Source organism: Nilaparvata lugens, chromosome 1 (assembly GCF_014356525.2).
Source record: "Nilaparvata lugens isolate BPH chromosome 1, ASM1435652v1, whole genome shotgun sequence".
In the NCBI taxonomy this organism is placed as follows: domain Eukaryota; kingdom Metazoa; phylum Arthropoda; class Insecta; order Hemiptera; family Delphacidae; genus Nilaparvata; species Nilaparvata lugens.
In genome coordinates this window covers 54,540,295-54,565,734 of record NC_052504.1, presented here as the reverse complement: position 1 = coordinate 54,565,734, position 25,440 = coordinate 54,540,295, and the positions used below count along the sequence as shown (strand labels likewise).

General features: G+C 34.0%; 1 protein-coding gene across 1 annotated transcript in view; it reads right to left on the bottom strand.

Annotated features, from left to right (window-relative positions):
* LOC111057616 (erlin-1-like) overlaps nt 1–25,440 on the bottom strand; it is a 32,270-nt gene that overhangs the window by 3,591 nt on the left and 3,239 nt on the right. Inside the window, exons 2-7 of the mRNA XM_039436855.1 lie at nt 20,194–20,302; nt 19,616–19,696; nt 18,416–18,524; nt 15,881–15,987; nt 2,569–2,720; nt 1,551–1,732 (exon numbers count right to left, since the gene is read on the bottom strand). Of these exons, the coding sequence (XP_039292789.1) occupies nt 1,551–1,732; nt 2,569–2,720; nt 15,881–15,987; nt 18,416–18,524; nt 19,616–19,696; nt 20,194–20,302 (740 nt within the window). The remainder of the gene's footprint in view (nt 1–1,550; nt 1,733–2,568; nt 2,721–15,880; nt 15,988–18,415; nt 18,525–19,615; nt 19,697–20,193; nt 20,303–25,440) is intronic.

Genomic DNA, 25,440 nt, shown 5'->3' with positions numbered 1-25,440 from the left:
GAAGCTCAATTACATTTCTTAAAGCTTTTCTTCCTGAGCCAATGTTCACCAAGTTGGTGGATACGTTTGGAAATGAATAGATTCAAATTAGGGCATTTCGTGTTTTGTAGAAGCTTGCATTTTGTAAAAAGAGTACTCTCGATGTCTAACCATAGATACCCCAATATTTGTATTAATACCTTGGCTAGGTTGGCGGAAAGTGAAGAAGGTAGAGCTAATTTTTATCGGGGAACTGGTTGGTTCAAGTGGGAAGTCACATAGAAAAGTCTGGATACCAAGTTGAAATAGCAAATAATATATATTATTATCTCTTCAGAATTCACTCGGAATCTCATTATCAGATAATTCTGAGGAATATTCAGAATTTTTAAGACTGTCAGACGTACAATCAGCTTTAGTGTCGGCAACCTGTCCTCTTTATAAGAAAATAAATCCTTCTTTCACTTTAGGAGAGCAACTTAGCATGAAATCAGTTTTTGCTAGAACAAGAATCGTAACTCAGCTGCGCCGCTGCGCCTGGCATCGGATAGGGGTATGTATTTGTTCAGAGATAGAGGAACAAATAGACTCTTCCAAGAATTGTCCTATATGTAATAACAGAGAGTTGGAAACTCTGGAGCATTTTATGTTGCGCTGTCCTATGTACAGATGCTGTAGAATTCAATTTTTAGGTAAATTTTACCAAAATACAGTTAATAATGAGGACAGGTTGATGGTACTGTTGTCAAATCTTTCAGAAGAGAAGATAGAGTTTTTCTTTACATTGTGAAGTCTTTAGAGATAAGAGAAATGATATGTGATATGTAATTCAATCTGTGTTATTCTACCACTGCCCCTTATTCAATTCGTGATTGTTTTGTTCCAGCTGTATTAACCATACATATATAAATATAGTACTTGTTTTCAATTTAACCATACATATATAAATATAGTACTTGTTTTCAATTTGTCTCCTTGTTTATTCTATAAGTATAATCAAAAATATTGTTATTGTATGATGTTGTGAAATTTTAACATGCACAAGAATATCTCATATAAGCTCAACTCTATTTGTATGTTTTTCATGAACAAATAAATTGATTTATTATTATTATAAAACATAATGGGATAACCACAAATTACAAACGAATTTATGCATTTTACAGTTGAATAGCTCCGGCAGGACGATATGGAGGCTTTCGTTAATACAGCAGCGAACGACTTGGAATAGATATAAGTAGCTTCTGTTACACAGGCATGTAGTCAGCACGACAGATACTGATTCTCCTGGTAGGTCTTGGAAGAAGCCAAGGAAAGGAAGGATAGAGAAGAGTGTCCTAAAAAGAACAGATTTGGGCATCCCAATAGGTAAAAATACTGATAATGAAGGGAGAAGAATGGAATATACTGGTCAACTACTGCTGTTAGCCCATCACCTGAGTGCCCTATGGCAAGAAAAAGAATGGCCCAGTACAAAAGAATGAAATTTTAAATTCATGTTTTGAGCAATATGGTGGATTAATAATAAAAACGTTCATATTCAACTATTTTTTTTTCAATTTCAGCATTACCTTCAATTTGTGACATAGTCATGAGTGATTCTTTCTCCATAATCTTCTGGTCGAACTGGATTCTTGCAACTTGCATCTCTTTCTCAGCCTCGATGACAGCTTTCTTTCGCTCAGTCTCAGCATCTTTTTCTACAACTTTCTGATGTTGAATTGAAATAAGCAGTTTTGTCTTTTCACTTTCCCTGAAAAAAGCATTCAAAACTTGATTATTATCAAGTTATTCAAAAGAAATTCAAAGCAGCATCAATACCAACTAATAGCTCAATTTTTAATGAATATTTTTCATAGATATTCAAAGTCACTTGAATTTTTAATTATTTCCCATTAAGGTGGATTCAAGAGCACAACTTCAAAAACTGAACAAAACAATTAATCTGTAAGCCATAATTAAAAATATGTTTATCGCTTAGTGGAATCTTAGAGAAAGCATTCACACAGAAACCATTCATGTATGCTAGGTTGAAAAACTGGCAATGGTTGAAAAACTGACATATAAATTTTAGATTAAATTTGATTAATATGATTGTAATTACGCTGGGTTACTTCACTTCGCTGGGAAAGAATTCACTAATGTTACACAGCATGTAGATTGGAGATTGATGTAAAATATCATTCTAATATATCTATTCTAGGAATATTGATCTCCTTAGTGAGCCAGTAAGAAAAGAATAAAGTGATTTTTCACAAACATCTTCCTGAAACAGTAGTTCCTTGGATTTCAGTTGATACGTTCATCCTTTGATTTCGAAATTATCATGATTATAGTTTCTCTCACCTTGCAATTAATAGTAGCTGTAGCAAATAGTATTATTAAAAAGGAGAATAATACTAATGTGAGGAATATGTTTGTGAAAAATCACTTGACTCTCCTCTTACTGGCTAACTAAGGAGATCAATTTTTAGTACTGAGTAATTAGTAATTAATAATGTTTCTAAAATGTTACCTGTTTCAATGTTAACACGAAGTAACAATAAAAAATTTACAAACAGATTAGATAATTAGAAACTATCCACTCACATAAGTTCATAGTTTTTCCTTATAACTTCTGGTATTTTTGGCTTGGTAACACGAACAGCTTGGACAAGCAGGCCGGGGGCCATCTCGTTCAGGTCGTTTTGCAGGGCCACTTTCAGATTCTCATCGATTTGATCAAACAAATCTATGTAAACCTGCAAAAAGATGAAAAATGAGTTGAATATGGAAGGTTGGAATAATTACAATAGATTGATTAATATCATCCATTGATTGGCATACATGCCTTGTTGAGGCTTGAGGCTGGGTGCATAACACCTGTTCTGCAGCGTTCCGATCCCAATCTGGTCGAAAAGGCGGACGACTGTGACAGTGAAACAGACACCACAATTGGATGCAGCAAGCCTCACATGGCATGTCCTACAACCACCCCTTCACCCAACAGAAATGTCGGACAGGTGTCACGGCCTTCAATTTTGTTACTAAACTTGGAGACTTATAAGAGACTACAGTGGTATTGCACCAATCGGAACCAGTTATTTTAATTAGCCAATCTACTTAGCAGAATTAACGCTCTCATCCCCCAGTTAATCTAATCTCTGTTAGTCCCAAAATTGATCTTCCTTGGTGCTTGGCCAAGTGCAAGACAAAATGCAACCGTTAGCTTCGGTTGCAACAGCGGTCTTTGAAAATTTGAATTCTATTAGGTAAATGGGTGTGATTATCGATGAGTGCACAAGATACCAGTAATAAAAATTTCAAAAAATACATTAATAACTATAAACAGCACTTTGAGGAAGCTGAAAGGCCATCTTATTCATTCAGACTTAACATTATGAGAAGATATAAAATATATACCACAGCAGGATCAACCTGAATATAATTCGGAGACTGCTTATTTATGTTAGCTCCAAATTAGTATCTAAAGAATTTCTAGCTCATTGTCAAAATAATGAAATATTGCATGGATGGATATGTAATAACTTTTTCCAAGAATTAAGCTTCCTGTCAATACCTTGAGTAAATGAGATAACGATAGCAGATTACCATATTCTGGTATTTCTTTTGTGTTTTATTGTGTCACAATTTGTCATAAATGATGCGGTATTCAAATTCCAAATTTATTTATTCAAGTAAGTCACAATACATTCCGGTCTATACACGAATCTACAATAAATTACAGTTTAACAGCTAATTATGCATCAAATTTCACATATTATGAAAACTTATTAATTACAATGAAGATTGAAAGGAACATTAGAATATTGATAATATAGTATTGTAATGTAACTACATAAATCAGCGGTGTTTCAACAATGAATAAATGATAACTTCAATGAATAAATATACACCCCACTATAAATTATATGTGTTGGGGTATAAGTAATTAGTTGCTTATTGCGTGTTATAATTACTATTTACAAACTTCATTCACTGATATAGGATTAAAGTTTTTTATAATAAAATTAGTAAAAATTTATAATACAAACAAAATTATGGAATTAGTAGATAAATATTAATATTCTACTAAGGATAATAATAAGAAAGGTTATTTTAGAAAAATGAGAAACAGTAAAGAGAAGAATGAAGAATAAATAGTTTCAATATTTACAGTCTAACTAAATTTTCAAAATTTTCCACCCCAATATCAACCAACCAGGAAAATAAACTTTTCTTGAACCTGTGTCTATTGAATTCTGCCCTAATGTAACTTGGTATTGAATTGTAAATTTTTGGTCCCAAATACAGGGTAATTCATAATTATGGTAAAATAATTCAATACGTGATAGTAGAGGTAAAAATAAGAAAAAAAAGTTCTCATAAACATATATCCATAAACGCTTCATTAGCGAGCTATACAGGGTGAAAGATTTCGCCCGGAATTCAGTTCCTCTGGTGAAATACACCGATGCTGAATTGTTTGGGGACTAGTTTTTGAAAAACTTATGCTGGATTCATATGGAAAACTATCTGAAAAATTGAATAAAACTAGTCTGGAAGCTGTAGTGTGAGTAGTTTTTGAGAAAAAAGTTGAAATATGCAAAAAATCTAAGTAGAAAAACACAGACTCCTATGTTTGATGCCCAATAACTTTCTTTAATGACCAGTGAACAAATAATTTTTTGCAATAAAAATTGTAGAGAATTTAATTCTGAAAAGAATTATGTAAGCTGTGTAAACTAAATTCAAATAAAAGTTGAATAAAATGTAATCGTATGTAGTACATTACACCACAAAAATTTTCTGTTTTATGAGGAGAGAACTAATAACTCATAAGTTGTAGCTGATTGCAAATAAAATTTTCGGTTTTTTATGAAAGTTTTTTTTTTATATGAAAGTAGCATATCTAAATGACATTAAACTTATACCAAAAGACTAGTAGATTATGCCATCAAGCCTGGGAGGAAGCTCGAACAGAAGTAGATGATCTCCTATGATTCCTGCCCAAATGTTTACTGAAAACCGATGTTGTGGAAGATTAGGATTGATGGCATGAGAATTCTCAGATGCCCAAATATGTTGATTGTGGACGTTAACGATAGCTGTTCTTGTAAAGTGTGCCTTGTCGATAAATAAAATGGTTGTTAAAAAGTTTGGGTAAACAAGTTTTACTAAAAACCATCAACAAATACCAGCACGGAGAATACAGTCTCATGGCAATAGAGTATGAACTTTCTGGAGGTGGTATGGATGTAATTGTTGCTCTTTTAGTATCCTCCAAATAATAGATTGATTGACATTAAACTGCACTGACAATTCTTGTGTGCTCTTCTCTTGATGTTCATAAATTTCATTAAGAACTTGTTCTTCTAACTCAACAGTCATAGTAGATCGGGGTCTGCCTGCATAAATGTGCTCTTTGGATATCAAAGAATCTGTTTCAGACAGACGTTGATGAATAGTGGCAAAAAACCTTGAACTTGGACATACTTGGTTAAGAAAGTTCTCTTGATACAAATGTCTTGCTTCAGTACTATTACAGTAGTGTCCCATTCCATACATTAAATGCATGTCAGCTAATTCGGAGTATGAATAATGTCTAAAATTACCTGCCATTTTTTAAAAAGTTAACACTTAACACAAAAGCAAAGTGAAATGGTTACAAATAACTGGTTAATAGATTAAAGAAAGAACACAGCGCGGTTACAGTAGGCCTAACTTACAGTTTGTTTTTTGTTCAACATTGAGCTAAAATATTTCTGGAAATAATTTTCAGCTAATAATTCCTTTTAAATATTCTCTTATTTAAAACAAAATGAATCAGCTGTTATTAAAATCCATGTTTCATTTGCAATCAGCTAAAACCTATGAGTTATTAGTTTTCTCATCATAAAACAGCAAATTTTTGTGGTGTAATGTACTACATACGAATACATTTTATTCAACTTTTATTTGAATTTAGTTTACACAGCTTACATAATTCTTTTCAGAATTAAATTCTCTACAATTTTTATTGCAAAAAATTATTTGTTCACTGGTCATTAAAGAAAGTTATTGGGCATCAAACATAGGAGTCTGTGTTTTTCTACTTAGATTTTTTGCATATTTCAACTTTTTTCTCAAAAACTACTCACACTACAGCTTCCAGACTAGTTTTATTCAATTTTTCAGATAGTTTTCCATATGAATCCAGCATAAGTTTTTCAAAAACTAGTCCCCAAACAATTCAGCATCGGTGTATTTCACCAGAGGAACTGAATTCCGGGCGAAATCTTTCACCCTGTATAGCTCGCTAATGAAGCGTTTATGGATATATGTTTATAAGAACTTTTTTTCTTATTTTTACCTCTACTATCACGTATTAAATTATTTTACCATAATTATGAATCACCCTGTATATGTAGTTTCTTTGCCCAAATGTAGTGTTCATCCTTGGTACTATTGAATGCGTGTTTCTCTGCCTTGTCTGATGGTTATGATCTGCCAGTCTTATGTGTTCGTTGTTTCTCCTCATTCGCGTGATGATAGCCTGGAAGTAGAGTTGTCTTACACTCAGTACTTTACTGTCCTTGAAAAGAATGTTCGTGGGGAATTGATTCTCCTTGAAGCCTATTATTTTTAGTATTCGTTTTTGAAGTTTATAGAGAGGTTCAACATGTATAAAACTCGTAGCTCCCCAGATAATTATGACGTATCTTAAAATTGATTGCACTAAAGAAAAATAAACAGTTTTTAATGTCTCATAGTTGAGGATTTTACGGAGTTGATAGAATTTGTAGAGAAGCTTCCTGATCCGGGTAATTGATAGATTAATGTGCTTGTCCCATTTGAATTTGTTGTCCACTATTGTTCCTAAATATTTTATTTCATTGACTTGTTGAATTGAAGGGCAATCACACGGGTTGTTGGTGCTTCCACAGTGATGCAGGATTATTGAAGAATCCGGTGGTCTCGTCCGTTCTGTCAGAGAAAAGGCTAAAAATTTCGTTTTTGTTGCATTTACTGTAAGAAAATTTTCTCTTAACCATTTATCGAATTCCATCAATTCTTCCTGTGCCAGATTAAAAACTTCCTCCCAGGTGTTTCCTTCAAATAGTATACACGTATCATCAGCAAAAGCTATTACTCTTCCTCTTATCTTAATTGAACATAGTTCATTTGCATATGCCAAATACAGAATTGGCCCAAGAACTGTTCCTTGGGGAATCCCAAACTTCATTGTTTCCTCTGAACTGAGATGTTCTTCAACTTTGACTTTTTGACGCCGGTCACAGAGGTATGATCTAAACCATGCTAGAGGAACTCCTCTAATTCCCATGGCTTCTAATTTCTTCAGCAGCAAACTGTGATTAACAGTGTCAAAAGCTTTTGCTAGGTCCAGGAACACTGCTGCACATTTTTTGTTATTTTCTAGCTTATCTGTGACAAAATTTGACAATTCTAATACCGCATCTTCTGTACTCCTCCCCTCACGAAAGCCAAATTGATTCCTAGATAGTAAGTTGTTTTTTTCCATGTAATTCACAAGACGTTTCTTTACCAGTTTTTCCAAAATCTTAGAAATATTGCTTATAAGTGAAATAGGCCTGTAATTGGTGGCATTTGTTTTGTCGCCTCCTTTATGTAATGGTCTAACACATGTCTCTTTCATAGCTTTTGGAAAAATTCCTTTTGACAGACTTAAATTAAATATGTGAATTAATGGTTTTACAATTACATTTTTTATCGACTTCAATGTTCTATTATTGATTCCATCAAGTCCTGGAGCACTGTCATTTTGCAAACTACTAATAGTTTCAAGAAGCTCATCTTCAGTTACTGGGTAAAAGTAGATGGAGTGTAGAGTTCTTGTAACAGGTCTATATTGGGATATGATTTGGTCTAGTGGTTTTCTCAAGGAATCTATTATTGTCTCCGCCATTTCTTCACCTACAATTGTGAAAAAGTTATTCATGTGGTTGAGCACAGTTTCTGGATTTTCCTTTAGATTGAAAATCCTATCATCTATTTTAATAGCATTCAATTTCATTTTTGTTTTTGATTTAGAGTCAGTAGCATCTTTGATTACTTTCCACATTTTTTATTATCCTTTCCAGCTTCATACAAATTTTCTCTATAGTATTGGTCCTTTGTTTCATGAATTAAAGCTGTGAGTGTATTCCTATACCGAGATAGAAGTTGGTTAAGTTAATGTTGTTTGGGTCTTCCTTTCTTCTTTTGTTGAGAAGATTTCTGGTTCTTATTGCTGCTACTATACCTCTGGTGATCCATGGTTTGATGGGTTTGTACTTCTTCTGCCGCCGATGCTGCTTGATATTATTTTGTATATGTTGTCTCAGAGTTGATAAGAAGGTGTCATAAGATGTATCTGGATTATTATCTTCTAAAACATGAATCCACTCCTCATTCAGTAGTTCATTCTTCAAGCTATTAATGTCTATTTTCTCGTTTATTGTGATCTATGCAAGAAGCAGTTTCTGTTGTAGTTCTGGTTGCTTGCTTAAGGCAGAGTCTGAGCCCATGATCGCTTAGAAGATCGCAGTAGTCATTCAATTGATGATGTGGACGAATTTGAAGGGTGTTAATAATCATGTCTCCTGCACATATGACTTGTTGCCCTCTTAATTCTAGGTCACTCTAGATCGATTCTAGGTCACTCAGGAAATCTGAAATATCATTGAAGGACGGTGATCTGTATATTGCAAGGATGTTCCACTTTTTGTCTGCTGCATCCAACCGAATATGTAGGACATTTGCCTGGTTAATCCGTAGCTCAACACATTGTACATTTATACTATCTTTAACATAAACAACTACACCATCATTTTGTAATGGGTTGTTCATGGTGGAAAATACATCATATCCTCGAATGGACTGGAGTACAAATTCAGTCCTAATCCAGCATTCGGTTAGAATAATAATGTTATTGTGTGTGTGTGTGTATATGTATAATATTGTTTGATCTAGTTTTTGATTAATTGCTTGTGTTCAAAGATGTTCCATAGCAGGTATTACTTTTAATGGTGATATGGCGATATTCTAGGTATTCGTGAACTAATGTTTTTTCCTTTTTATTTCTGCTAGTAATTGATAATTCATGAATTTAGTTTGAGGATAGACTTCTACAAGCTAGCAAGTTATACTTTTGCTGGTGGTAATTTTCAATTTTCACCTTCATCAAATAGTAAATATTAATTTTTATTGTATTATACCATGTTTATTGTGTGAAAATGGAAATGAAATTTGGTTCGACTTTTTGATTTGAAGTATATCAAAATGTGATTGTATTTCAAATCTGTCTTATTCATTAATATAAGTCAAGTGAAATAGATGATGAATGTATGGAAGAATGATCTCTATTGAGGTAAAATAAATATTCAAGTGACATTATAATTGAAAATAGCAATGTATTAAGAGCCTAAATCACGACTTTATTGCTTGAGCAAAACAGTTATCGCGCGACACGTAGTAGGCCTACGGAAATAACTATGAACTTATGTGAGTGGATAATTTTTAATAACGAAGCGACAGATAGTGAAGCGTGATAGTTATACGAAAGCAATAAATAAGTTTTTCGCTCGAATCACAAACAAAATTTTTTTACAACTGTAGTATTGGATTACAAAACAGTAAATACATGAACTATTGTTGCCATTGTTGAGGTTATGAACCTTAAGGTGCAATTCCGAGACGCACGGCTGAAGCAGCATTATTAGATTTGCCGCGGCTTGAGCACCTAGCCTATAAATCCATAAGACAACGAGATCTTTGGCAGGTCCTCCATCCAGGAAGATGGCTGAGTCTTCCATCCAGGAAGATAGCGGACCTGCCGAAAGATTTCGTTGTCACAGTGAGTGAATAAATTCATTTATTGTAAAAATATGACTGCTAGCCCTTCTTTTTTATAGCAAAAAAGTGATTTAATAATAAGAAGTTCGTGATGGAAAACAACATTGAAGAATTCATAATATTCGATGATTCATTGAATTTATATGTTTTATGAACGTTATGGCAGCAGATGAACTGGCTACTATTATTGCTTTTACGATACATATCCAATGAATTTATAGATTATGTGCTCTAGCCGCGCATATCGAGTCGTCACTAAGGAATTACACCTCTAGCCATCATGGAACTTGGATGGCTGGAACCAGCAATCAATCAGCTGATCATTTGGTAACGCTCTATATAAGTACTGCCGATGTAGCACTGCATTATTATTACTATAGTGAGGTCCACGTTATAATGACAGTATATGATTAACTTTGGTGTTGCTATCCTTGTCTATCATTCGACAAAGCAGGTGGTACTATCCTTTTCTAGCTCCGCAACGATGCCAAATCTGTTTTTAACAATGTAGAAATATAATTATTCAAGGCAGAGACTCAGCAACACTGTTTTCCTATCTTCATCCAATGTCATTATAACATGCACCTCACTATAGCTTTACTATAGTGAGGTTCACGTTATGACAGTATTTGATTGACATTGGTATTGCTATCCTTGACTATCATTCTACAAAGCAGATAGCGCTATCCTTCTCTAGCTCCGCAACGTTGCTAGATCGTTTTTTAACAATGTGGAAATATAATTAATTTACAAAATATTCAATTTCTATCATAAAAATTCATTATTCAAACATCGTAAATAGCTATTTATGTATTATGTGGCGTAAAACGCGACTTTATTGCTTGAGTAAAACAGTTTAACACGATAATTTTGCGAAATTCTTCTTCTAGTTTAATAACATCAATTTTAATAAATTCTGAGATTATTTTGAGAGAATTCGAAAAAATATTTTACTATAAAAATTAATTTTCATTCTATTACCAAATTATCGATAATATATTTCAAAAAAATGTTGTTATAGTCGCTGATGTAATGAACAATTTTGTAAGTTTGGCAATCCTGGAATAACGTACCTGCTGTCTACTGTACATGCGTTGAGGGCGTAAAGTAAAACCGTACTGCGCAAGCAAATCGAGCGGTAAAGTAAAAAGCCTACGGCTCATGCGTAGCAGGCATAAATAGTTATTTGTGCAACTAGTGCGTAAAGTGACAGTTTGCTGCACCGAAAGAAACGTTTACGCACGAGCCGTAGGCGAGTGCGGAATAATGGTTTCTTGAGTGCAGCAAACGAACTTTGTGCACGTATTTCACATTAAATTTTTCCTACAGTTACCATTGAATATGAAAAGTTGGTAATTATTGGTAAAATTCCTTGAAATCCATCAATTTTTTCTGTATAATTGTATTATTAATAAAAACCTTAATTTATTTAAAATTGAATAATAATAATTAAATTATAATGATTAGTAATTCAATTGAAAATTTATCTGACTGCTTGAAGGGAGTTTATCTTATGTAAGCATTGAAATGACTAAAGTGAGGTCCACGTTATAATGACGATATTTGATAAACTTTGATGTTGCTATCCTTGTCTATCGTTCAAACTTAATTTTGATTTTCCTGCACTGGTGCTCCATATAACTTACTATAAACTAACTATTTTGCGTTGTCATGCTGCAAATCTGGAGTACGCAAAGTAATACTTTGCGCACTAGAACAGAAAAGTGATTCTTTGCGTTCTGTAATCAGTGCAGGAATGGTCACTTTTCAAGGTAACTGTAGGAAAAAATATTATCAGTTCCCTACCCAAAAATCAGCTGTTTCACGATGAGTTTTCAGTAACACTAAATAAGTGTTTCACGAGCAGTTATTATCTTACGTCACAAGGACGGATAGGGGCCTTTTGCAGGCAAGAATGATGTTTTTCGATAATGATGTTGGAATTTTATTTCAGCACTGCAAAAGACATTTACGTCCAAGTAACCTACACTATTTTTTGTCATAATAATTTAAAGAAGAATAATTGAGAAATAGAAAACATTACCTGCTTGTGCTGACGTTACTACATGCATTCTATAAACATAAACTAGTTTAGGTACGATAGGGAATGTGAGGTTAAGAGAGCACGTATGTTTGTCTACCTGAAAATTTTCCGAAAAACCAATTCTATTAGCGTTAGAAACGAGTACATCTTGATGCAAAAAGAATACAAGGATTTGTGTACTACATGCTACTACATGTTACTACATGCATTCTATAAGCATAACCTAGTTTACAATTCCTAATCAGGAATTTTGTGGAAGTTGACAAAGCTTCCACCTGGAGTGCTGAAGGTGGTTTATTTGTAGCTGTTTTGCTGTTCCTATTTCGGAACTAGGAAACATACTTGACTGTAAGAAAACATATGGTTTCATTACAGTAGAGTATGCTTTCATTACAGTAGAGTACGCTGTAATGAGAATCAAATGTTTATTATTTTGTTCTGCAAACAGCTGTTTACCGGATTGATTTCATGCATGGAAAACACCAATATTTCCCATTACCCATTTTACCCAGTGTTCCTGGGTACGAAACATATAATATGAATAATTTTCAAACTGTCCGATTGTCCTTAGTTACTCGCATAGCCGCCATTTTGTTTTCAACGCACATTTTTCTTCTGAATAATGGCTGAACATAATATGCAAGAGAAATTTTGCTCAGTCATCTATTACAACTAGAAAGAGATACAAAAAATTATGACAATTTTTCTAATTCATAAAACGGAATGGCAGCCTTCAAAATTGTATTTCTAACCAAAAAGCCATTGAATTTACAAAAAAAAAAAAAATACAAAATAACTTTTTTTCCAGTAAATTCAATCACAAATCAATTGATACTTCTTTCAAATTGGACAAATATTAAGTGATATGTCGCAGCTTTAGTGATAAGTTAAAAGCTGATAGTTTGTTGCAGTGCACACCAAGGCATGCTGATAAAGTCTGCCTCAATAACACAACAATCTCCATTTACTTTGCAAGTTATTAGTTTGCAATTTTAGATTATTTCAAATAATAATAATAAAGCGTTACATAACCCTCTAGAGATAGGTCACCAATCACTAGAGCTGCCATGTCTCTCACTTGATATTCGTTGAATTTTTAAAATGAGATGTCAATCGATTTGTAATTATAATTCTATATTGATATTTGTATCAAGAGAGTAGAGGGAAAATGAGAAATAGTTATATACCTCATGCAGCGTGTGACTGCTACAGAATTGGTTCAACTCATGGTGGACCTTGTTGAATATCAGAGTCTTATCGTAGTCTGCTGTATAGTTCTTCACCATATCATAAACTGTGAACGGAAAAAATGATTAATATCACGTTTCACCGCTAAGAATTTGTAAGCGTAGTAACAGGGTTTTCCTATCTTCATCCAATGTCATTATAACATGCACCTCACTATAGCTTTACTATAGTGAGGTTCACGTTATGACAGTATTTGATTGACATTGGTATTGCTATCCTTGACTATCATTCTACAAAGCAGATAGCGCTATCCTTCTCTAGCTCCGCAACGTTGCTAGATCGTTTTTTAACAATGTGGAAATATAATTAATTTACAAAATATTCAATTTCTATCATAAAAATTCATTATTCAAACATCGTAAATAGCTATTTATGTATTATGTGGCGTAAAACGCGACTTTATTGCTTGAGTAAAACAGTTTAACACGATAATTTTGCGAAATTCTTCTTCTAGTTTAATAACATCAATTTTAATAAATTCTGAGATTATTTTGAGAGAATTCGAAAAAATATTTTACTATAAAAATTAATTTTCATTCTATTACCAAATTATCGATAATATATTTCAAAAAAATGTTGTTATAGTCGCTGATGTAATGAACAATTTTGTAAGTTTGGCAATCCTGGAATAACGTACCTGCTGTCTACTGTACATGCGTTGAGGGCGTAAAGTAAAACCGTACTGCGCAAGCAAATCGAGCGGTAAAGTAAAAAGCCTACGGCTCATGCGTAGCAGGCATAAATAGTTATTTGTGCAACTAGTGCGCAAAGTGACAGTTTGCTGCACCGAAAGAAACGTTTACGCACGAGCCGTAGGCGAGTGCGGAATAATGGTTTCTTGAGTGCAGCAAACGAACTTTGCGCACGTATTTCACATTAAATTTTTCCAACAGTTACCATTGAATATGAAAAGTTGGTAATTATGGGTAGAATTCCCTGAAATCCATCAATTTTTTTCTGTGTAATTGTATTATTAATAAAAACCTTAATTTATTTAAAATTGAATAATAATAATAATAATTGAATTATAATTATTAGTAATTCAATTGAAAATTTATCTGACTGCTTGAAGGGAGTTTATCTTATGTAAGCATTGAAATGACTATAGTGAGGTCCACGTTATAATGACAATATTTGATAAACTTTGATGTTGCTATCCTTGTCTATCGTTCAAACTTAATTTTGATTTTCCTGCACTGGTGCTCCATATAACTTACTTTAAACTAACTATTTTGCGTTGTCATGCTGCAAATCTGGAGTACGCAAAGTAATACTTTGCGCACTAGAACAGAAAAGTGATTCTTTGCGTTCTGTAATCAGTGCAGGAATGGTCACTTTTCAAGGTAACTGTAGGAAAAAATATTATCAGTTCCCTACCCAAAAATCAGCTGTTTCACGATGAGTTTTCAGTAACACTAAATAAGTGTTTCACGAGCAGTTATGGGAAATAGTATCTTACGTCACAAGGACGGATAGGGGCCTTTTGCAGGCAAGAATGATGTTTTTCGATAATGATGTTGGAATTTTATTTCAGCACTGCAAAAGACATTTACGTCCAAGTAACCTACACTATTTTTTGTCATAATAATTTAAAGAAGAATAATTGAGAAATAGAAAACATTACCTGCTTGTGCTGACGTTACTACATGCATTCTATAAACATAAACTAGTTTAGGTACGATAGGGAATGTGAGGTTAAGAGAGCACGTATGTTTGTCTACCTGAAAATTTTCCGAAAAACCAATTCTATTAGCGTTAGAAACGAGTACATCTTGATGCAAAAAGAATACAAGGATTTATGCATTCTATAAGCATAACCTAGTTTACAAATTCCTAATCAGGAATTTTGTGGAAGTTGACAAAGCTTCCACCTGGAGTGCTGAAGGTGGTTTATTTGTAGCTGTTTTGCTGTTCCTATTTCGGAACTAGGAAACATACTTGACTGTAAAGAAAACATATGGTTTCATTACAGTAGAGTATGCTTTCATTACAGTAGAGTATGCTGTAATGAGAATCAAATGTTTATTATTTTGTTCTGCAAACAGCTGTTTACCGGATTGATTTCATGCATGGAAAACACCAATATTTCCCATTACCCATTTTACCCAGTGTTCCTGGGTACGAAACATATAATATGAATAATTTTCAAACTGTCCGATTGTCCTTAGTTACTCGCATAGCCGCCATTTTGTTTTCAACGCACATTTTTCTTCTGAATAATGGCTGAACATAATATGCAAGAGAAATTTTGCTCAGTCATCTATTACAACTAGAAAGAGATACAAAAAATTATGACAATTTTTCTAATTCATAAAACGGAATGGCAGCCATTCAAAATTGTATTTCTAACCAAAAAGCCATTGAATTTACAAAAAAAATACAAAATAACTTTTTCCAGTAAATTTAATCACAAATCAATTGACACTTCTTTCAAATTGGACAAATATTAAGTGATATGTCGCAGCTTTAGTGATAAGTTAAAAGCTGATAGTTTGTTGCAGTGCACACCAAGGCATGCTGATAAAGTCTGCCTCAATAACACAACAATCTCCATTTACTTTGCATGTTATTAGTTCGCAATTTTAGATTATTTCAAATAATAATAATAAAGCGTTACATAACCCTCTAAAGATAGGTCACCAATCACTAGAGCTGCCATGTCTCTCACTTGATATTCGTTGAATTTTTAAAATGAGATGTCAATCGATTTGTAATTATAATTCTATATTGATATTTGTATCAAGAGAGTAGAGGGAATGAGAAATAGTTATATACCTCATGCAGCGTGTGACTGCTACAGAACTGGTTCAACTCATGGTGGACCTTGTTGAATATCAGAGTCTTATCGTAGTCTGCTGTATAGTTCTTCACCATATCATAAACTGTGAACGGAAAAAATGATTAATATCACGTTTCACCGCTAAGAATTTGTAAGCGTAGTAACAGGGTTGTGATTATACGATAATCAATCAAGGTACTGTAATTATTCTTGAAAAATCAACGCTGCATTAATATAGTTAGAAAAACTCATGCAGGAGTCATTCTCAGGAATTATAGGAGTTCTGAGATTGTGACTTCTTGTATTATACACAGCCAATATATTTACCGCCTGAGAATCTAATCATGGATTCAGTGTAGAAAAGGAAAGTTAATTAAATTTTCCACTTCTAGATTCAGCATTTCTAACGCAAAATAAAAAATGAACACATCGATAACTGAGAAAATCCAAACCTGTCAGTGATTTACTATAAAAACCATTTTAAAATTCATTAAAAAGAATACCCAAAATATAAATCAAGTTGGCAACGGAAAAGTGATTAATTTCAACTAAAACATCTTCAATTACTTCTCTTTTCAAGTTTCATTGATGCCTGTCACATTGATAGGCAAACCCAAGCATACTCTTTTAAGACAGATAATTTTCTTGTGTTCTTTAGAGGTTTAGAGCTAGAATATTTGTTAAACTCAATTAGATTTATGAATCATAAATCGACAAGGATAAACTTCAATTTGGATTTTATCAACCATTGAATTCAAATGTGGAAAATTAATTAGAAATATTTATTGCAGTTTACCAACTGCTGGAATATTATAATAATAGTAATAATTTCGATTATTCAATTAAAGCTTTATGGGTACTAAGGACTTATACTAAGGAATATAGAACTAGATAGCATAGGAAATTCGTTGAGTTTATATCCAAAAAATCTGGTATGGCGCACTCACACAACTTTCCTTGCCGTTATGAAAATTTATCACCTGACGCTAGTGTTCCCGCGCATCTCAAGTCTACTATTCAAAGATCTAAGCCAGCTGGTGACAGGACTATAACGCTGGAGACACACGAGGTCTGCTATCTCTTCATAGTGAATGATTTAATAGAATCAACAGTTGCCAACAGTTTGCAACTGAAATAATAAATTTTCTCGAATTTTGAGTTTATTTAAAATTTTAGGTGAAAATGTTACAGAACATTAAATGTAGAGATTTTCATGCTCAATCTTTTCCATTTGGATTTTTTTTTAAATTGTATCTAAAGCCTGATAATTGGGAATCTAAAATCAAACTTTACCTAAATGGGGCAGAGCTCCTGACATTTTTACAGATGTGGGACTTGTGGCAGTTGATAGAGCTTAACGATGACTATTTTAGGTATGAATTTGATCAAAATCGTTGAAGCCATTTTCGAGAAAATCGCGAAAACCCCTGTTTTTGACAACATTTTCGCCGCCATCTTGAATTGCATTTGATCGAAATTGTTCGTGTCGGATCCTTATAGGGGAAGGACCTTAAGTTCCAAATTTCAAGTTATTCCGTTAATTGGGAGATGAGATATCGTGTACACAGACGCACATGCACACACACATACAGACCAATACCCAGAAACCACTTTTTTGGGCTCAGGGGACCTCGAAACGTATAGAAATTTACAAATTTGGGTACCTTAATTTTTTTCGGAAAGCAATACTTTCCTTACCTATGGTAATGGGGCAAGGAAAGTAAAAAACAGTGCCCAGACCGGGAATCGAACCCGGTCTCTCAACCTAGCTCCGCAGTGCAGGCTGGATGCTTGTTTGACTCGGACTAGGCGCTGAGACAGCAAATAATAGCAGCGTTGGTGGGAATGCGAGCGGCCGCAGTAACATCTTCTACCCAGCAATGGTCGACGTAGTTCCGCCTTACCTAGCGGACAGACGAAAGATCAATCCAGTCGGTTATTTGATCCCTCCAGCCAGGCTCAGCCAAGCAGCCGAGACAACAGAACAATGGAGTGACGGTCTCATTCGCGTTCATCAGCAGTTTTCTTTCTCACGATTATTTTGATTTCTGTGTGTCAATAATAACTCCAGTCACCATTAAAAAGTTCCCAGAAACGTGGTGTACTACCATATTAATTAGTTTTCATGATGATTTTTGATTATTTAAGAACATTGTTGACATTCTGAGCCTTCAGGCTAAACTTGGGGTCGCTGAGAACGAATCTGCAATCAGAATTTCTCTATCACGAAAAATAACGAGAAAAACCCAGCTGTTGATCTTCCGGCAACCGTTAACAGTCATCCTGCAATGCGGCCGAAACACTTCCTAGCCAGACACCCATCTCAAATGACAACAACGCCAAGCTGTGAGAAACCATCCTGCACTGCGGCGCTAGGTTCAGTGAGGCTGTTCAGAGTGCCTGGTAAGAAAGCCGCTTGGCTAGCAACTGTTTTTTTTTTCATTCCAACTTCTGTAAAACCAACTTCTGTGATCGACGAATGCATAGATAAAGCTATCTATTGATGGATGAGAGATATACAAAGTACAAACCACTTTCTCGACGCAAAATGTTGACAACTTCAATTCTATCGAAATAAATCATCACACCTCCACTGGTTCCACAAGGTACATTTTTTACCTCATCCGTTTGCAGAGTAACCTGTAATAAAGATATTGAGCCAACTGTAGTGTAATTGATGAATTACTGACTATTACAAGTAATTCAATTAACCATAGTTGATTCAAATAAATATGCATTATGTAGTAGTAGAATGAAAATGAATTCATTTCTAGTTTATAAAAATAATTTCATTTCACTTTTTTTTAAACTGATCATTAAAATTATTATAAACAAACCTAGATTGTACCCAACCGAAATGGTTTTTATTGACTAAGGTAATGACAATTCGCCAACTATTCTTATATAATATAAAAACCGTAAATGAATACTTGATAGAATATGAATATCATTTTCCTCGCACTTTCAACTCAATTGTCAATAATTATCATTTCAAGCCCGTGATGTCACATATCACATTAATATTGAATGTTTAAGAAAACAGCTGATCTATATGAATGATAAACTAGAATGATAAACCTTATTCCGGATCACTTTCTTACAGACTCTTAAGATTAGTACAAAACCTAGCCTGTTATTTTTTTTTAATTTGTATTTTGTTTGTGATGATTTGTATATTGATTTATTATGATACAGGATTCTAGAGAGTAAACATAAAATTTATAGCCTGAACCGAGTCAGATCTATGTAGCACAACTTTACCCCATGACAATGAGAAAAAATACCCTTGTACCACAGACCCTAATATTACTTTAAATTGTCTAATATTTTATTAATATCATCAATATCCTCACAATCTCTTCAATAGTGTGTAAATTTAGTTATCATTTACATAACCTCTAGACTGTGTATTCCAAATTAAGGTTTAAAGCAGTTTTGGGCGAATGCCTGTTGTTTTTACCTGCATTGTATCTATTGTCTATGAATAAATGAAAGAATGAATGAATGAATATCTCATCAATCACATAACGATGTTTTCATGAGCTACACACTCATCAAATCCTACACATCGTATCAGATGCAAAAAATAAAGCATTCAATTATCTTGGATTCGATTTCAATTCATCTTGATTTCATTCAAACATAAAAATGAATTTTACCCTCAAGAAAAATAAAGACATTATTTTAGGAAATGCAGTTTTTGATCACGTGAATATTAGAAGACCAGTTACCTGGACAGATCTGTATGTTGTGATAAATGGAATCATCAAGTGAAATCCAGGATGGCTGACTTTGGATAAAAGAGCTCCACCCTGTGAAAATAGAAAAACTTTCAATAGAAATAGAACCAACTATGATAATATAGCACCTCTATATAGAAAATATGAGTACCGAACATGATTATCTTGAAAAGGTTGTTTTACAATGATGATTATAATATAATTATAATGTTTAAATAATTCAAATTGAAATGTCAAATAATGCGATTTTTAAAAATTAAAGTTGATTAGTTTGAAAGCAATATGAATTTTCTATCAACTTTTAAAGTGCATTAAATACATACTGGATATTCTAAACAGTAGATTGTTTATTTCAAGCTCTTCTTTGTAAAAGATTGATGATTATGGAATGAAATCTGAATGTAGATAGCAATAGGGTGGGTGTATTATATCAATCTCAAACACAATATTAAAATTGACAATCATATAATCACCATTGAAATGCATTAATTATTAGTGCATTCTGTTTCGAAAGGAAAAAATAATAACAATTAAGATTGAATAATGGGTTAGATAAAAATATAATGTACCCTGTAATAGACTCCAACATGTCCTTCCTCTAATTTATGCACAGAGAAATTCACGAGCACAATCATTGTGAAGGCTAAACATCCCAACATTAATACTGGATCCGCCATTCTGAAAATGTTGAATAAAAAACAAAATCGAAGAATAATTTTCAATCAAAAATAATTTTAGAACAAATTGCATAGAACAGTTTTAGTATAATATTAGATAGGGTAATAGCTTTATTAATAAGGGCATTGAAAAATATGAAATTAGTGCATACGATTATTAGTACAAATTACAATTAGGAATTACGAAGAAGTACATAAGTACAATACGAAAGATAACAAACGGTAGCCTACCTCATTTTGCTAATGAATAATTTTTGAACCTTTATCCTTACTTTCTTCTGTATGAGCTGAAGCCGTATAAACTTCAGTCTGATATTATATTTTTATGGTCAACACATCACAATTTATGCGTTTACATTTTAATAGTTTTTGTATGCTAAAAATAGTTATGGTCAAGAAAATTGGGATTATGTTGAAAATTATTTTATCCAAGTCATGAACTTAGAATAACTTAAAATTGGCACGAGAGCAAGCTAACTAGGCCTACCACTAAAAAGCCAAACCTTTCAAAGGAAGAGACAATGATCAAGAAGTGCAAAAGACACATTGAAAATTTACAATGTATTGGCAAACAGAATACCTGAATTCGAATAAAAAATTTACTTAGCCTACCTATTTAAAGGCTGTAACTTGAGTAATATAAAAAATGGACTTGGTGTGAATAATACTTGTCTATACTACCTCAATCGATATTACCTACAAACTCCCTCTTTCATTAGACATGACAAGCTTTCTCCCAGATGAATAAGTGATTAAATCCTCAACTGAAATGCGGGGAAATAGGGGAATTTTGTCATTAATGAATATAGCATTTGAAAACGCATTTCTTCAAACTAGTAAATATTTCCAATATGGCATAAATTCAACAACTTTAAAAATTCAATGCTATATTTCCATTTTAAAACGAACCAATTTCAACTTATAATGCCTTCTCTTATCGTCCTGGTGAATGTTTTTATTCTAGGCTATAAAAAGTTTTGATTCTCGTAAATTTATTGATACAGTTTTCTTTTCTTGATGTTCATGTTTACTTCATTCTATAATTTTATTTGGGCCTATGTTACAAATGACACGGATGCAATAACATTGATAGATAGAATACTAAAGGTTTAATTCAAAATAAACTTGCAAACTATAAATTTTGAATTTAGTTGGATAAAATTAATAAATGGGTTGAAAATATTTCATGCAATCATCACTTAAAACGATGAAATATTGAGTTGTCAAAGAAAAATTAAAACCATGGATGAAAAACAAGTTAAGGTGATGTAACTTAGCACCACAAAATTCTTATAAGAACTAACTGAGTTAAAAAGTTATTTTTTTAAATAATGTCTTCCTTTGCTCCATATTGTTTATAAAATGTTCTCATCCAGTTGTTAGGACAGTTTGTCTTAGAAACTAGAACTGAGCTTATTTAGCCCTTTATCGGGTCGATGTCAAACGAGGCAAACGACAGAAGAGTCCTGCGACAGTCGAGACCAGCGACGGTAGAGACCGGCGACATTCGAGGCCAGCGACGGTAGAGGACTCCTGAAAAAGTGGCCTCAAATGTCGCCTGAGTTAGGCGACAGTTGAGGCCACTCTAATTTTTGTACAGCTCCGACAGTCGTGACCTGCGACGGCAGAGGACTCCTGAAAAAGTGGCCTCAAATGTCGCCTGCGTTAGGCGACAGTTGAGGCAACTCTAATTTTCGTACACTCCCGACAGTCGAGGCCAACGACCGTAGAGGACTGTTTTGTAAAATAGTCCTCTACGGTCATAGGCCTCGAATGTCGTCGGTCTCGACTGTCGCGCCCCCTCAAAAACACAGTAAAAAATATTTTTAAGGAAGAATGTTTATGTAAAGTTGTTGATTTTTCAAATCAACTTCCTAGATTATATAAAAAGGTAAATTTGTTCATTACTCTAAGCATCATACTACTGTATATAACCTTTTTCTATTCTCTGAAGCTTATTAATTTAGTAACTTTTGAATTCTTTATAACTTTAAATTCGTGTAACTTTGAAAGTTCAGCATGTAAAATAAAGATACCAGCATCTTTCCATCCTCCAATTGAGTTTCGTCAACAAAGGTGGTCAAGTCATATACATTCCAGTACTTGGATGATGGTCCCTAAACATATTTTCAAGTAATGGGAATCCATTACTACTGCATTAGGCCTCCTTCATTGACAAATCTAAATATTTATCTATCTTCTATCCATTTATAAGACGAGATGGTGTCTGTCTTTCTGTCTGTTTATATGTGAGCTCATCACGCTTGAAATACTCGACTGATTAAGCTGTAATTCTTCACAAAGATGATCGTTCTGAAAATCCTTCAAGGATAAGCACTATCTACCTTCAATGTTCATATGCTTTTTTTATGAAGGAAGTTTCCATTATTTAGTTTTCAACAAATCAGAAGTTATAATCATTATAAAATGTATTTTGTCTGGAATCGCAGTAGGATGTGTCCTCAACTGTCGCCTGCTGCAAGCGAGTCTCTAATTTTTGTACAGGCCCGACAGTCGAGACCAGCGACATTCGAGGCCAGCGACGGTAGAGGACTCCTGAAAAAAGTGGCCTCAAATGTCGCCTGCGTTAGGCGACAGTTAAGGCCACTCTAATTTTCGTACACTCCCGACAGTCGAGGCCTACGACCGTAGAGGACTGTAAAACTGTCCTCTACGGACGTAGGCCTCGAATGTCGTCGGTCTCGACTGTCGCGCCCCCCCTTTATCCAAGCACATTTTAATACAAGACTAGGTTACATCCAGTAAGGTTTTTTAGAAGGGGAATAGAATAGAATCTTTATTGCAGCAAATTCTGAGGTCTTCAGATACAGTACAAGTGTGAAATACATACAACATGATACAAAATACAAATATATTACATCAGTAAGTTACACTATCAGTACCCTATGATAATATGTCACCTGATTTTCAACTTATAACCGAATATTCCTAGCTAATGTATAAAAATCTTCAATCTTGTTTAAAGGGTTAGCTGTTAAGAAACGTTTCATATGATTTTTAAAAGTTCCATCTTCTATATAATAAGATAGAGTAGGGTTGTGCTTGTTCGTGTGTTCGTTTGTTCGCATCAAAACATGTAAACTTGTGGATTGCATACCGGAAAAACGGGAATGATTTGATCTCAAAATTTTGCACATAGATTCTAAAAATATCAATCTCGTGCACCTCGAAGCACAAATTTTAATTTTCCTTCTAGATTTTTCAGAATTAATGTTTAAATTTCATTAATGGTACATTCGATTTCATTAGGATCACCAAATCATATGGTCGAAATTAAAAAAGGAACATCTGTTTTTATATTGCTTTCTACCTGAAAAACATAGTTTTGAAACTTCGTTTTCCTGATGCAATGTTTAGGCCTACACGTGGCATGCATTATTAATTTTTCAGCTAGAACAATTTTTGAGACAAAGTGCTAAATAAACGTCTACAGTTTCATCAATGCTGTATCGGCAATATGAAAACGCATGCAGTTAATATGTCTTTGAATGAAGGTGTTGTTATTTACATAAAGAAATTATATTCTTCCATTTTTATTTAATTAAAGTTTCAAAATTATTCGAGCCCTGATAGAATGACTGACTCACTGTACAGTCAGTCGAAATTTTTAATATTGGAATAAGGGGTATTTTGGCAAGCTGAGCAAAAAATAAGGTCATATGCACCTTTTCGTTACCATACGGTATATCTTCAAATGAAAAATGAGTTTTGTGGGTTATCAAAACTCCCTCTGAAAGGGAAACTATCCAACTTATTCTATCTTTTAGTAAAATAACAATGATCATCCATCCATGTATCATCTTCTATAGGAAAGAACTGGATTATAAACGTAGCCTATACAGGTGTATAGGGAAATTGTGTTTGACGCATTATCACGTCAGAACTACTGGACTGATTAACTTGAAATTTTGCATATAGATACTTGCTTAACCGAGGGTGGTTATAGACCGATTTGAAATTCTTCAAGATTTGATTACATCAAGTTTTCAGTTTGTCAAGTTTTCAATTATTTGTCATGCTTCCAGTTTGTATGGAAGGCAGCAGAAGATTTCTCTTAAAAGGGAAATTAGAAGATCGGTATGATTGGGGATCCTTTTCGAATGATAAAAACTGGTTTACCGTCACACCCAAATTTTTTCCGCCATTTTGAATCCAACTTCTTTTTTTAATTGAAAGGTGGTCATACTGATTTACTTGAAATGCAGCATATAAATTCTTAATCAACCGAGGATTCTTATAGGCCCTAAAAATTTGTTGGCTCTAAAAAATAGGTGTGAAGGTGGTGATGATGGTGACAGGAGGAGATATAGACATGCTAAATCCATCTACAAGAAGCAAGTTGAGTTGGCTAGGAAGGTAGCAACAGCAGCCAAAATTGACAATGCTCCAAACCGCTGCAAGGCAGCCTGGGATGTTATAAATTCTCATCGTTCCTTGCCAGTGAGAAAATTGGAGTTTGCGAGTCCGGATGCATTCAATGATTTCTTCATTGAATCAGTGAATAGCATTGTAGGTGAACTGCCCACTGCTGCTGCAGACCCTGCTGAACTACTGGCTGCACGAGTTCCAGCAGTGCATGCACGCCTCTCTTTCTTCCGCCCCATCACTTCATTGGCCCTGAGGAAGATTGTCAAATCATTCAAGCCATCGAAAAGTCATGATGTGTATGGAATGTCTGCATTCATGCTTCATGAGGTGATTGAGGAAATTGTTGATCCACTTGCTGTGGCAGTTAATGATTGCCTGAGGACTGCCATCTTTCCAGACTTCTTGAAAACATCTAGAACCACTCCGGTTTACAAGAAGGGTGACCACCAGAGCCTAAACAGCTACAGGCCTATATCCATCACTCCAATCTTTGGTAAGGTGGTTGAAGCAGTCATCAAGCCCAACTTGAGGACTTCTTTGAGAGGAATAACCTTTTTTCAAACATGCAATTCGGTTTTCGCAGAGGGAGGTCTACTTTTGATGCGGTAAATCGGGTTGCTGAACGGATTGGTTCAGCATTTGAGGATGGTGAATCCCTAGCACTGACTCTTTGTGACCTAAGCAGAGCATTTGACTGCGTTGGCCATGGAATTTTGTCTGATAAGCTCCATTACTATGGGATTGTGGACT